General features: G+C 45.2%; 1 protein-coding gene across 1 annotated transcript in view; it reads right to left on the reverse strand.

The window, feature by feature from the left end:
- The window catches only part of RHOJ (ras homolog family member J), a 55,566-nt gene extending 48,035 nt beyond the window's left edge, over positions 1-7,531 (reverse strand). Inside the window, exon 1 of the mRNA XM_013183061.3 lies at positions 6,860-7,531. Coding sequence (XP_013038515.1) covers positions 6,860-7,037 — 178 coding nt within the window. The 5' untranslated portion in view covers positions 7,038-7,531. The remainder of the gene's footprint in view (positions 1-6,859) is intronic.
- Positions 7,532-12,877: the final 5,346 nt, after the last annotated feature.

Genomic DNA, 12,877 nt, shown 5'->3' on the forward strand with positions numbered 1-12,877 from the left:
TGATAAATTCCTTGGGTTAGTCACATGCCATAAAAATAAGTATTTCTTTTTATGCCGTTTGACTCTCTCATCTTTCCTATGCATTTCCAACCGTGGCTTCCCCTAGAAAAGTCATCATTCTACCTCTGAACCATCAAGACACTCAGATGGTCTAACTTACTCCTCTCTTAGTATTTTTTGTGTTTCCTATTGCCCTTGAAACACCACAGATCTAATAAGAAATGGTAGACAGAGGGGTTTAGGCGGAATTTGGGCTGGATAAATCTGGATAAAGTAACATGGCTGCTTCATCTACTTCTCTAATTCCTGGCACTATCCTTCCTGACGTGCGTTATAGTTTGTTTATTTTCTATGTTTAGCATTTTGACTAAATGTAATTTGCTCCTGGGCTGTGAGTTCAGTCTGGGGTGATAAACAAGATGCGCATGGGTATAGGAGGGATGGGCACGGGGCTCTTTTGTGTCTCTTCGTAGCATAAAGCTTTTGCTTGTGTAAAATCAAGACATTAATAGCAATAGCACAAAGAGAAGCTGTATGGCAGAGGCAGAGGCAAAGGTAGGAAGCAGCTCAAGTGCGGCACACTCCTACCCAGCCACAGCTGCGTTTCAGTAGTGCCAGGGGACAACGGGAACATCGCCACTCTGTCACTGCTGCAGAAATGATCTGCCCTCAATAAATAGTACCACAGAGCATGCACACACCTCTGTCTGCATGGGCTTCAAGTGGCCTGTGCACCCTCAGGACAATACAGGGATGTGTGTGAGGAAGAGAGATATGAGCGATAGTCATCTCAGCTCTTCGCGTGCTGTAAAACACCTTCAGGAGGAAAAAGTCTTAAGACGCTTGAGTGTGTATGCAGGGCCTGTTTCATTTGAATGTGCAATAACCATGGTCATTCAGGTAAAAAGCACCTCTTGAGTATATAAAGACCGTCTAGGCTTCCTGGATGTGCAAAAAACATGACGATTATTGGATCTTCTCTAGCTTATGTGACACAGGACAGAGAATTAAACCTTCTGTGGGGAGCCTAAGTGTAAGTGGTTTTATAAAATTTATCTTCCTAAAAAGGCAGCCAGGAAAACCTTTGATTGCACCGGTGGCTTTCTGTTGTGTCGAATCTTGAATGTGTTATTGAGACCTTTGTTTTACTGTGGATGATACCGGGAAGATTGACAGAGAAGTCCTTTTAGCTACTGAGAGGCAAAATGAACGTATCTGTTCTGTGGCTGTTAGTCTGAAAAGCCAGATCTTAAAAGAGAGTCAGTGCTTTCCTGTCTCTGATAATGTTCAAGTCTGTTTGATCAAAACTGGATGAACATTAAAAGGAAAAAAAACACTGCAAACATCCATGCAAATAAACATCACAGCTCGCTCTCAGTGCTATTTATAGCTGTTTCAGTTTAATGACCCCAAACATCACATGAAACATCTAATGTGCTACCAAGACTGTTTATAGCAGACAACTGTCTCAAGAACATGGTAGTGTGAAGACTCCCACGGCAGCACCCGTGCAGAAATTGCAAATCTCCTTGGGTAGCCTCATCCTGTCTACTAATCCTGTTTAGGAAAAATTCGACAGGGGAAAAAAGTAATGGGATGGAGTTCAGGTCATTGCTCACACACCCTGACAGACAGAGACAGGTCGAAACCAGTGTGCCCATGTAAAGCATCAGCAATCAGTAATAACTCGTACATCCAAAGCATGGACAGATGTGCTGTTGTGCCTACAGCTGGAGAAGTTTGGGGTGTTCCAGCACCCATCTGGTTTCTGCTCTGTCTCAGCTGCTGGTTCCTCCCCCGTGGGGAGAGGCTGCAAGGCGAGGCTGCTCACGGTGCCAGGGTGGTCCCAGTCTCCCTTGGGTGCTCCTGCCTGCACCAGAACTGAAGGCGCCTGCTTACAGCCCACTGCAAGCCACTCTCTTTCACGGGAGGACAGGAGCAGCAGTGATTTGTGTCAGTGCTGTGGCATGCGGGCAGCATATAATGGTTTTATGGATTTGCATAGGCACATGCTGACTCTTCTGGGCAAGAGTGATAGTACTGCTCCTATGCTAGTAAAAATGCTGGAGCAAAACTCTTTCCCTTGCCATTTGCCTTTGCTGCTCAGCAAGGGTGGGTTCTCTGCTCTGCAACACCAGTGAGAGCTTCAGCCCCCTTCAGTGCTCAGTCAGCCCCACTAGTTTGAAGAGTGCACACTAAAGTACAAAGAGCCTGTCTCCTAACAGTAATTAATAGTTGTTTTCTTCTATATTGCTTTTAATTTACGGAGCTTCAGTCATGGCTGAACTATTCTGTATGCTATTCATTAGCTGATCACATGCCACTGCTAATTTTTTTCAAATGGATTCACTATTTATAAATGTTCGTCAGTTTGTGCCGACACATGAGGGAAGGAGGGACATATTTATGCCATCTACTTCAAGTCTCTAGTGCAGATGTTTGCAGCTCCGCTTCAGAGGGGCTGACCTCTCTCTCGTTCACCAGAGTTACACCTTTGGTTCCTAAAGCTATTTGTCTGGCATTCACCTGTGTGCAGTCCCTAAACTAGACGGTCTGAGACGTCCTGCCTTCTTCTCCTTAGACTAACCATCAAGTGAGTCCATTCACTTTTGGTTGCAGAGTGGGCTGAGTTAGGCACATGGGCTGGTACAGCTTCCCAGTCAACTGAGGGTTTGCATATAGAAAAACAAATCCACTTTTGAGTATAAATTTTGGGGTGAATACATTTCATGCTAAAAATTGCCTGCTTTTTAAAGTTCATGAGTATCAAACAAGATGCTCAGTGGCTGCCTAAGTAAAAAAGATGACGCATCTCCCCTCTGCCTTCCACAGAATGACCCTGTTCATTTTGGCACTATCAAACCAGCTCGGCTAGTAATTAATTGATCTTTTTGGTACAACCTCAGCCCTAATTAAACATTTATAATTTCATATAGTTAGACACAATACAAGTCACCCTGGCTGAGAGACCTTTGCTCATGGAAAAACGGTGTTTGATGTTGGAAAGACAGAATGGAAGCATGTTAAAGCATCTACTCACTATCCAAACAGTCCCTATTGTTACAGCTATGGCCAGTAATATCCTGTTTGTCACTGGGATTGCACTTTGGTTCGCCTGCCCTAGAAACAGCCATTTACCTTGTGGCTAAACCCTTTCGGTGTGGGACTTGGATTTTCACCAAAGGTAAGGAAACCTAACTCAGGGTTCTGGCCTCCAGCAAAACCTCTTCAAAATGCCTCGAGAAATAAACAGAATCATAAACTTCCCTGCATCCAACAAAAAAGCCCAGTTTCATATCCAAATAACAAGTTCGCCTTCCCCATCTGTCTGGCATTACCTCTGACCCTGCTCTGTATCCATCACATCCCAGCCCTGGCAACGGGCCCTGAACAAATTCATTTTTGTGGACTGTGGGTGAAATCTGTGGCAGAATATTAGTGGTGTGGAGTTAATAACTGGTTTGGACTTTTGTACAGTGCAGCTGCGTACATGGTGAAACGCCAACAGCCTTTCGTCCCAGGCAGTGCCGTATCCAAGCCCTGTGAGCTGTCTGCAGGAAGCCTGTTCCTTCCCTGGGTGAAATCCACGCATTGCCTTTGATTTTCTGAGGGGCAGGGCGAGTCCAAATTTTATAAAGTGGCTTCAAGACCTCTCATGTGCAAGGCTAAGTGCCATACAGACATAATACCAGTTGGAGGTCAGCCCTTTGAAACGCTAGTTGCTTCCTCAGGGACACCTTGTTGGTGTGCTTATCTGCTTTGTGCTGTTGAAAAGCTGCCCCAGGTCTGCGGCTGACAAGATGCAACAGAGCAGGGCAAGTAGATGCAGCTGGTGCTGTGGGGCGGTGAACGGTTAACGCCTTGGCCATGACAGCGGTGCATCTGGAGCTCTTCCCAATTCTGGGCTGGATAGCATCACTGTCTCCCCCGAGTCGCTGGAGTCGCGGCGGTGAGAAACTGCTCTGAGATCACAATTGGAATCCTCAGTTTTTAAAGCCTCCCCCCCCCCCCTACTTTTTCCATTAGAAAGAAGGAAATTTGTAAATGCCCTGGGACTCACAACCAGGCTGTGACCCGGTGAGGCAAGACGAAGCACTTGCTAACACACCACTGCTGCTAATAATGCCTGGGTGAAAAACCTTCAATGGAAAGTGCAGCTTTGCAAAAAATCTGCTGCAATTAATTGCTTATGAGCATTTTCAACACAGACCAGCTGAAATTGGTTTCAGCTTGTTTGGGTAGGTCAAAATGGTTGGTTTTGACAGGGGCAAGGGCAGGGGCAGACAAAGCTGTGTGGTGAGGTAAATTTCAATGTGATTTTCCAGCACTTTGACCACCCTCCAGGATCTACCCACACGCAAAATCTTTCTGCGTGCCATGGTGGTAGTGCCATGCCCATGTTACCACCATGCCACCTCTCCTTGTGGCTGTGGGCTGCCACATGGGGAGGGGTAGAAGGTCCATTACAGAGTATCCTAAAAGCTGTGAGCTTAGAGGTAAGTCTGAGCCCAAGTGAGCTCTTTCCTCTCAGTGTACACAGTATATTAAAGTATTTTAATGGGTTATGTTATATTTTATGCCACATAATGTCTTTATGTTATGTGAGTGAGTTTTTTTTTTTTTCTGGCACTCTGCTCCAGAAGCCTATTCTATTCTTATTCCGATTCCTATTCTATTCCTATTCATATTCCAATTCCTATTGCTCAATTTTGTGTTCTGCTTTGTAGTGAGATAGGTTTAATAAACAATGGGATTTCTCAAAAAAAAGAAATTCCATTTTTGACCAGTGTTAGTTTTGACCACTGGCACTGGACAAGGTTTGTCTCACAATCGCATGTTAATAGACAGAGCTATTTTTTCCCTTATCTTTCTGAACTTTGTCATCGGAAATATTCTTAGTTTACGTTTATGTGCTATAATAGTTTAGAAGGCAAACAAGAATAGCTGGAGATACTTTACAAGTCTAAATCTTCAAAGCCTGAAAAAGCAGATTGGTTTAAAAGTGCACACCTACTGCTTTTACCTGGTACCCTAAGGAAACGAGGATTATAGAGTGACACTCTTCATCTTCCTGTCCTTCTCTCAGCCCTCCTCTCCCTCAGTGATTTTGGAGCCCACTGGCAATTTCTACCACTTCTGACAGAGAGGAGATGAATTAAGGGATGTCCCTGCAAGTGACCTGGGAGGGAAGAGCCGGATGCCCCACCAAGTGCCAGCCTGAGTGGCTGGCATCAGCACTTGGGTGTGCGCAGCCCCCATGCATACACTTGTGCCCCCATGCTCACACCAAGGGCACTCAACCCACAGATCAACGTATATGTGGTCTGGTGCCAGCTAGCATTTGGGTTTCTCCATACGCAGAGGCATTTGCAGGGCTTGGCAGAGAGCAGAGGGTGGTGGGCGCTGGAGCCAGTGTATTGCTGGACAGCAAGGCTGTAAGGGACAAGCAGACCTCAGCATATCATGGGAAAGTAAGTGGGTGCTATCACAATATAGGACATAAATCCGTGCAGCCTTGCATAGGATTTGTGCCTTGCGGAAGTACTTATTTACACCATAAAATATTCTTTCATATATCTTGTTTGGGTAAAGATTTTTTTTTTCTCTAAAATGGTTGTTCAGTTTATCTGGTGGTAATAATAAAGAAAAGAGAGTGTTGCTTGCATTAGAAGTGATGCTGCCCACTCTTGTGGAGGAAAAGGTCTTCACATTTCCATGGATCAGATTCTGCAATTACACAGCTTTCTTGTTTGGCCAGTTCATCTGCTAAACCTGACACGAAGCCAGAATGAAAACAGAGATTTTCCCATTACAGAACACCAAATCTATGATAAGCCACGCCATGAAAATTCAGTTTTTAAGGAGGTGGAGAGAGAATGAGGGAAACTCCAACTGCTGCTGCAAGATAAGCAGCAGTTCTGCAGTGCTTCTAAAGTCTGCTTTCAGGGGGGGATCTTAAAAACAACAACAACCATAAGGCAAAGGAGCAGTGAGATAAGAAAAACAACAGAACCTGGGATAGGAAAACTTAAGCAGGATTTTGAGCAACAGTTTTAGCCTGTCACACCATCTGTGTGGTAACTCTGGACACAGCTGGGTAAAGTAATTGCTACAGATAGAGGCCTGTGAATATTATGCTTAATCTGTGGGTCTGTTCTGCACAGTGATGCAGTCAACATCATCCATGATCTCCGTTATGTTCATATTTTTTTCTTACACTAAAAATTCCCTCAGTATAAAGTACTCAAACCAATCACCGCTTCTGCTTTCTCCACTGTCAAGTTATAATATTAAATTCTATTTATAGATGGAGTAAAAAAAATCTCCCTGAGAGCTATATTCTGACAGCACTCAGAGATATGCTGATTTTCTCAAAGATTACTCCTTAAATAGGACATAAATATTGTAATTTATGTAATTTATCACCAACAATGTATATTTTATGTATACATATATATATATAATCTTCACCATAACTGCAGCCTGCAAAGTTCAGAACTTCAGAATTGAAAAAAAAAAACAAAACTCAAACCAAGCAGCTGAATATAACCTGACAGAGGCTGAATTATATTTGTTGTCCCCAAAACCCAGTGTATTTAATTCCGTCCCTAATGCTTCTTACTTGCTGAAAACAAACAAAAAATCGGAAGCAAACAAAAAAGTTCTATGCATAAATCCCACGTTGCCCCAGTTGTACGAACTGCCATCTAAGCTCTCTGGCCACCGTCCAGGCCTGGATCACATTCCTGGATGAGAAGTAACCCGTACATCGCCCCCGAACCATCCTTGATCTTCCCTTACCTCCCACCTGGCCCTCCTGCAGCTCCCCATTAAAATTCCTTTTAAAGCCCTTCCTTACCTGCGTAGTGGTCAAACACGGTGGGCACGTACTCCTCAGGGAAGGCGTCGTTGGCATAGCTCATCAGCAAACAGGTTTTCCCAACCGCGCCATCCCCAACCACCACGCATTTTAACATCTTCTTGGGGCTATTGCTGCTCCCGTCAGTGCAGTTATCATCTTCTTCCTTGCAGTTCATTCTTGCTGCTGCCACCGCTGCTCTTGCTGCTCCCAGGACTTCCAAGTGCACATGAAGGAAAAATGAAGTGCGATTGTATTGACTTTTCCTGAGTTTGGAGTAGTGGTGGTGGTGGGGGGGGCGAGGAATCTCAAACTCAGGAAATCATACTAATGTTTCCAGGCTGTCACAGCCGCTTCTAACAATTACCAGAGCAGTCAAGAGAATCATCGAGGTGAATAAATTAAATATAAGGAGAGGAATATTGCGAAAATCTGTCCTTTCTTGTTCGTCCGAGTCAGGAAATCCTCATCCTGCCCCAGAGTTCTCGGTATTTATTGCGACTTAAAAAATATCAGCAGCCTGCGGCTTTGAGTCGCGTCTCCCTTCCTCCAGCCTGGCCGCAGGAATCAGGGATTCCTGTTAAATCCACTCCATTTTCCATTTCATTTCTAACATGGAGGAGAGTCTGGAGGGTTTTAATGGAGTTTTTCCTTTCTTTCTCCAGCTTGCTGTGTGTCAGGAAATCATGGGTTTCCTGCTGAATTCCATATTAGGATCAGTGGGCTTGTGAAGGGCTGCAAACAATGGGAGCTCTGTGTGTATTTGTACTTTGGAGGAACTCTGCCAGGACATGGAGAAAGAAAAACACTAGAGGTCTCTCTGCAGACCGAAGTTTTTAGGCTTCCTGCTCCATCCCGCGCTCGGGCTGGTCTCCGGGCTGACGGCACTGATTCGGACGAGGAGGATTTCGGAGAGGCGTTGGACCTCCGTGGCGTGCAGGGTACGGCGAGGCTGGGAGCCCCGCTGCTGCCTCGGCGGTGTCAGCTGTGCTTTTCCCGGGCGTGATCCCCGCTGATCCCGGGGTCGGTATTTTCTTACATTTGGGAAGAGAAGGGGGGGAGGTGGAAAAGCAGGCAGGAGTTATAGAGGGTAGGTAGAGTTGAATGTGAACTTGCTCTGTGTCTATAGCTCTTTAGAAAAGTTGGTTTGGAATAATAAATCATTGATTTTTCAAGTTGGGCACTCAGAAAGCATCCCTTATGTTCCCCCTTGTTTTCCCAAAAAAGAAAAAGAGGGATTCCTTCTCCCCACCCCCCTGCCCCAGCGTAGCTTTGTAAACACAGATAGAGAGCTAAAAGAGAAATAAAGAGTTACATGAATTAAAATGTGTGTGTGTGTGTATATATATATATATATATATATATATATAAACTCCCCATAGCGTTCTGTGGAAAAACAGCTTTGAACTGTACGATCCCTGCCCCCCCCATCTCAGATTTGTTCTGGCACTTCACGTGCCTCCTGTCTTCTCTCAATTTAAATATATAGCAGTCTATATGTGGGCAACGTAAAGGGCCAAACTCCCTGCTCCTTCCACAGGAAAGATTTTGCAGTTTCCAGCAGAAACGAGCCAGACATTGACATAAAGCCTAGTCCAGCGGCTCGGCACATCCTGCTGGCTGCGTTTCCCTTCCATAAGATTAAAAGGCTTTGAAAGGGGGAAACAAGCCCCCGCTGGGGCTCCATGGGGAAGCGCACCAGCGCTACAGGCTTCCCCTGCCTTGCTCATGCCTGCTCACACAGAAATGCCCCAAAGCTCGCACAGCTGCTGAGTGACACACACCTGGAAGCATAAAGACCAACACAATCCTAATAATGAACCTTCTTAGCCCCAGGCTGTGTGTTCTTCAACATCTGCAGTGAAGGGGGCTCAGCAGACCCACCTGCAGTCTCGCCTGGGCAGGCCCAGTCCCATCCCTGAGCTCTTCAGAGACCCGGCAGTGTGATGGACCAGGCTCTCAACACCTTCCCCAGGAAGTGCTCGATGGATAAAACAAGGGAACAAGGTTGAACAAGGTTTGTTTCTTTACCTGGATAGCCCCAGGTCTCTCTTTTCCTGCTTTTAACAGGCATCTCTGTCATTCAGTAATTTATGCAACATGCCTGCATTCGTTATCTTCCTCCTCTCTTTTGACAAGAGGGCTCTTCGGAGGTGCTGTTAGATGCAGCACCATACCCATTGTCACAGTCATCGTTGCAGGGTTAGCCCCAATTAGGATTTTGGGTGGCATCCTTTTAACTTCAAAACTACAGCCAAAAGCTGAGGTTTACCCCCCCCCCCCCCGAAAAAACTTGTGAGCTCTAGGCACCCAAAGCCCCATTGTTCAAACAGTCACTCTATTGATCATTTCCACCAGCAGCAGCACATCTGGGTAATCCTGGTGGGGTTCAAGTGTTACAGGATTTTGTTCCTTAAACTTCTTGCTGCAGCTGGGGCAAACTCCAAGCTTGTGCCTCTGTTTAGTTATTACATGGCTGGGTTGGTGCTCTGACACTCTCTGTGCCTTTGCTTACCAACCCACTGGCCTTGTTGGATAAATTTGCAAAACCCATGAGTAAGCGTATGCTGTTGCAAGGTAACCGCAGAGCCTGAGGAAGCAAAAAAAAAATAAAAATCCGATAATTCATGGTTCAGTTCCCCATTGCCTCTATCAGACAGAAACAACAACTAACTCACTTCCCATTTTACACAGGCATAATTTATCTGTGAGCTTTTCCAACACCAGCCATGGCTCTAGCTAAGGCAAGCCTTAATGTTAGTTAGGCCAGATTTAAGCCTACAATAAAATCCACACGGTTCATTCCACCACACTCATCAGGGTTGTGTTGCTTTGACCATAAAGCTGGGAAGTCTCAGCAGGACTGTCCCTTTCCATTTTTCTGCAAGAGGTTAAACAATGAAATTCCTTTGTGGTTTCTCTGGAGGCGTAAGACACTTCATCCTCCTCCCCACCTTTCTTTAAAGGGTCTTTTGAAATTGCTTAAAGGAGTTAGCTTTTGTGGTTCTTACAATATCGAGGGGCTGAACTGGAGGGTCTTTGTAGAATCCTCCAATTCCAGCTTCTTATTTATAGGTACCTTGTGGGATTAGATGCATCAATAAATGAACTACATCCCTTAGCAATGGAAACGCAGCCACTCATTAGACTCTACCTAATGGCTTTCCTGGGAGAGGCAACAAAATTAGTTTATCTTGAAGGTGAGGAAGGTTGACATCTTGCCCATACAGCTCTCAAATTCAGTGCTACAATTTTGCCTTACCTATATAGATGATATGTACAGCTCTAGCAGAGTTATGATAAAGTCGTAAACTAAGGGACCAAAAGCATATGTTTTCTTTAACCTCATTACTTTAACTTGGTTTGGCACCATTCAGATCAGCTGGACCAAAACATCGTACGAGCTGATTAGTTGCAAGAACATATAATCACGTTGGTTTATACTTCTCTCTCAGGAGGCTGAGACAACATTAACCCCTCTGCAATCTGGGGTTGTATCTTGCAAAGTTGGCACTGACTTTGCTGTGTGAATTAACAACCCAGTCCTCTTGTCTACAAGTCTAGCAAAGTTTGAGGCAATCCTGCCACGTCTAACAAGAGATTTCTTAACCTGTAAATTGCAAGTGGCAGTGCTTTAGGTTAACCTGACCCTTGTGCAGTTGCAGTGCAATTTTCAGCTACCCTTAAACTGCTGCTGCAGAGCTGCCTACGAGCCCCAGCGTGGAAGTCAGAGGGTTATTGGTAACGATCAGCAAAACTCAGGTCTTGTGATTTAATCTGGATCCAGGGCTTTTTCGCTCTTTCACTAATCAAGTTAGAAACGGCCAGCTTTTCTCACAAGAAAAGCTCAGTCCTTCCCATCTTACAAATCCAATAAGAGCAGGCTGGTTTCAAGCCACGAATTTTGACAAGACGTGCCTGAAGTAAAACAGTGAGCCCAACTAGTCTGAATGCTTGGAAAGCTTGCTTTGCTCCGTGTGGTTCTCAGCTATCCGACCCAATTTTCTTCCCACTCATTTTACAAGCCTCTAGCCAAGATCATCATGGCAAGAAGGGAGGCTGAAGGAGACCATAATAGATATAGGCAGATGTTACTAGCACTGGGAGCGAAGCTGTCACCTGAGGCACTTGCTAGCAAAGATTCTCAAGCAAAGAGCTCTGCTCTAGTTGAAGCGCTTCTGACCTTTTGTTAATTAACAAATTAACTGGCTGCAGACCTATTCCTGGGACTGCAGAGTATGTCCAATTCCCACACGTCTGTGTGGAAGCATCAGCTTCATCTTCATCAGCACAGGTCTGACAGGACAGTCCCTGCAGCTGCTTCCTCAGGGATCAGTGAGTTCAAGGCCTGTGAGAGGAATTTTGGTGAGAAGATCTGTGGGAGGTGAAGGACTTGCAAATTTGTTAATTAGCTCTGCAATGAGCAGTATGTTTGCCAATTAAATCCATTCTCTATTTCTCTGCAGGCTTTCAGAGGGAGAAAAAAAAAAAAAAAAAGCTGTATTGTGCTCTTCCAGCTCTCCTTCCCTAACCAAATCTGCCACTGCCACATTTTTCCCCAGTGCCTCCCGTCATCTTCCTTTATGCAAGCTTAAAGCTTGTAAGTCAGAGGAATTTTCTCTGTTAAATATTTTCTTTCTTACTCTTTCTTTTCTTTCTTACTCTTCTTTCCTTAGGCCTTGCCCTCCTTATCCCTCCCCTGCATCATCCCTTCTTGGCCTAAACAGAACAGATCTGTCCCTATATTCTCACCCATAGGAGGCAGCTCCATGGGGTGGGGGGTTTTGAAGGTGACTGCACTGCCATGAAGCTTCTCTCCCCACCTCTTGCTGCTAGAAACAGCCTCGTCCGTCCTCCCTCCTTCCACCTGCCAGCCCTGATGTGGGAATGAAGTTTCTGGCGCTGCTGCTGAACTGTAAATTGACTTCAGGTAAATCTTCTCACATTTTTTCTTATCCTTTGTCCAATCTGTTGGATTGTCAGAGGGTTTTTCTTTTTTTGGAGGGTGAAGGGGGGCAGGGATTGTATTGTTATCAGACCGAGCATAGCAGAACCATACTGAGCTTAATTATCACTGTGCAGTTCAAAGCCAGGTCAGATTCAGCACCTTTTCTGGACTGTGAGATGGTAAGAGCCAGACTCCTGCAGTTAAATGAAATCAAGACTTTAAGCATCCCTATAGTCACCATACTCTCAGGGGAGCCTCCTGGACCCCTAGTCCTAGATAGAGTAGGCTTGGGGTGGTTTCTCTTTGTTTTTGGGTTGTCTGTATGCATCTCTACAATGCGGTAAGAAAAATTGAAATGAAGGCATTTTATCTTTATTCCCTCCATCCTCTGTTCCCCTTTCTTGCTGGCAGCCCCATCCATCAGCCTCCCACCCTGGTGAAATGGTCGTTGAGACCTCAAGTGAATTTGATATGTTGAAAAGCAGAAGCAGTAAAAAAGGGAGGAAAAAATAACAATTTAGCATTGACCACAGTGGGGATGGAAGCACTCTGCGTGAAGCATTTTTAGAGACAGTTTGCTGAATGGGTAGGTGCTGAGGTTCGGCTTTGAGGCTTGTTGAGTGAGAGCAGGCCTCTTTACAGCCATCACACACCATCAGTCATGCTGCCACCATCACCACCACTGTGGTGGTCCACACCAGCAGCAGGGAGTCTCCTGTTTCATGCTGCTGCCATGGATATAATTAGTGTCATTGGGTTTCCCTTTGGAATGAGGAGCTTATAAAACAAATGACTTTTGGGAGATGAGGTCAAGCAAAGGATGATTCTTGTTCTGCTCATCAGAGTACCCTCATCGCTGAACTTGTTTCCCAAAGACAGCTGCTATCTAATGAGATCTGCAACACGGTGTATTTGTGGGTTTATGAAGGGGGAGGGATGGAGGGATTATTTTCAGCTAGGAAAGATGATGATCAGCTTGCTAATTTACAGTTCTTTCTGCATCACTGTCTGTAGATAGTCCTGTGTTACCCATCCATGCAGCTGGTGGTACTTGTCCAGTGGCTGTATTT

This window comes from Anser cygnoides, chromosome 5, assembly GCF_040182565.1.
Source record: "Anser cygnoides isolate HZ-2024a breed goose chromosome 5, Taihu_goose_T2T_genome, whole genome shotgun sequence".
In the NCBI taxonomy this organism is placed as follows: Eukaryota; Metazoa; Chordata; class Aves; order Anseriformes; family Anatidae; genus Anser; species Anser cygnoides.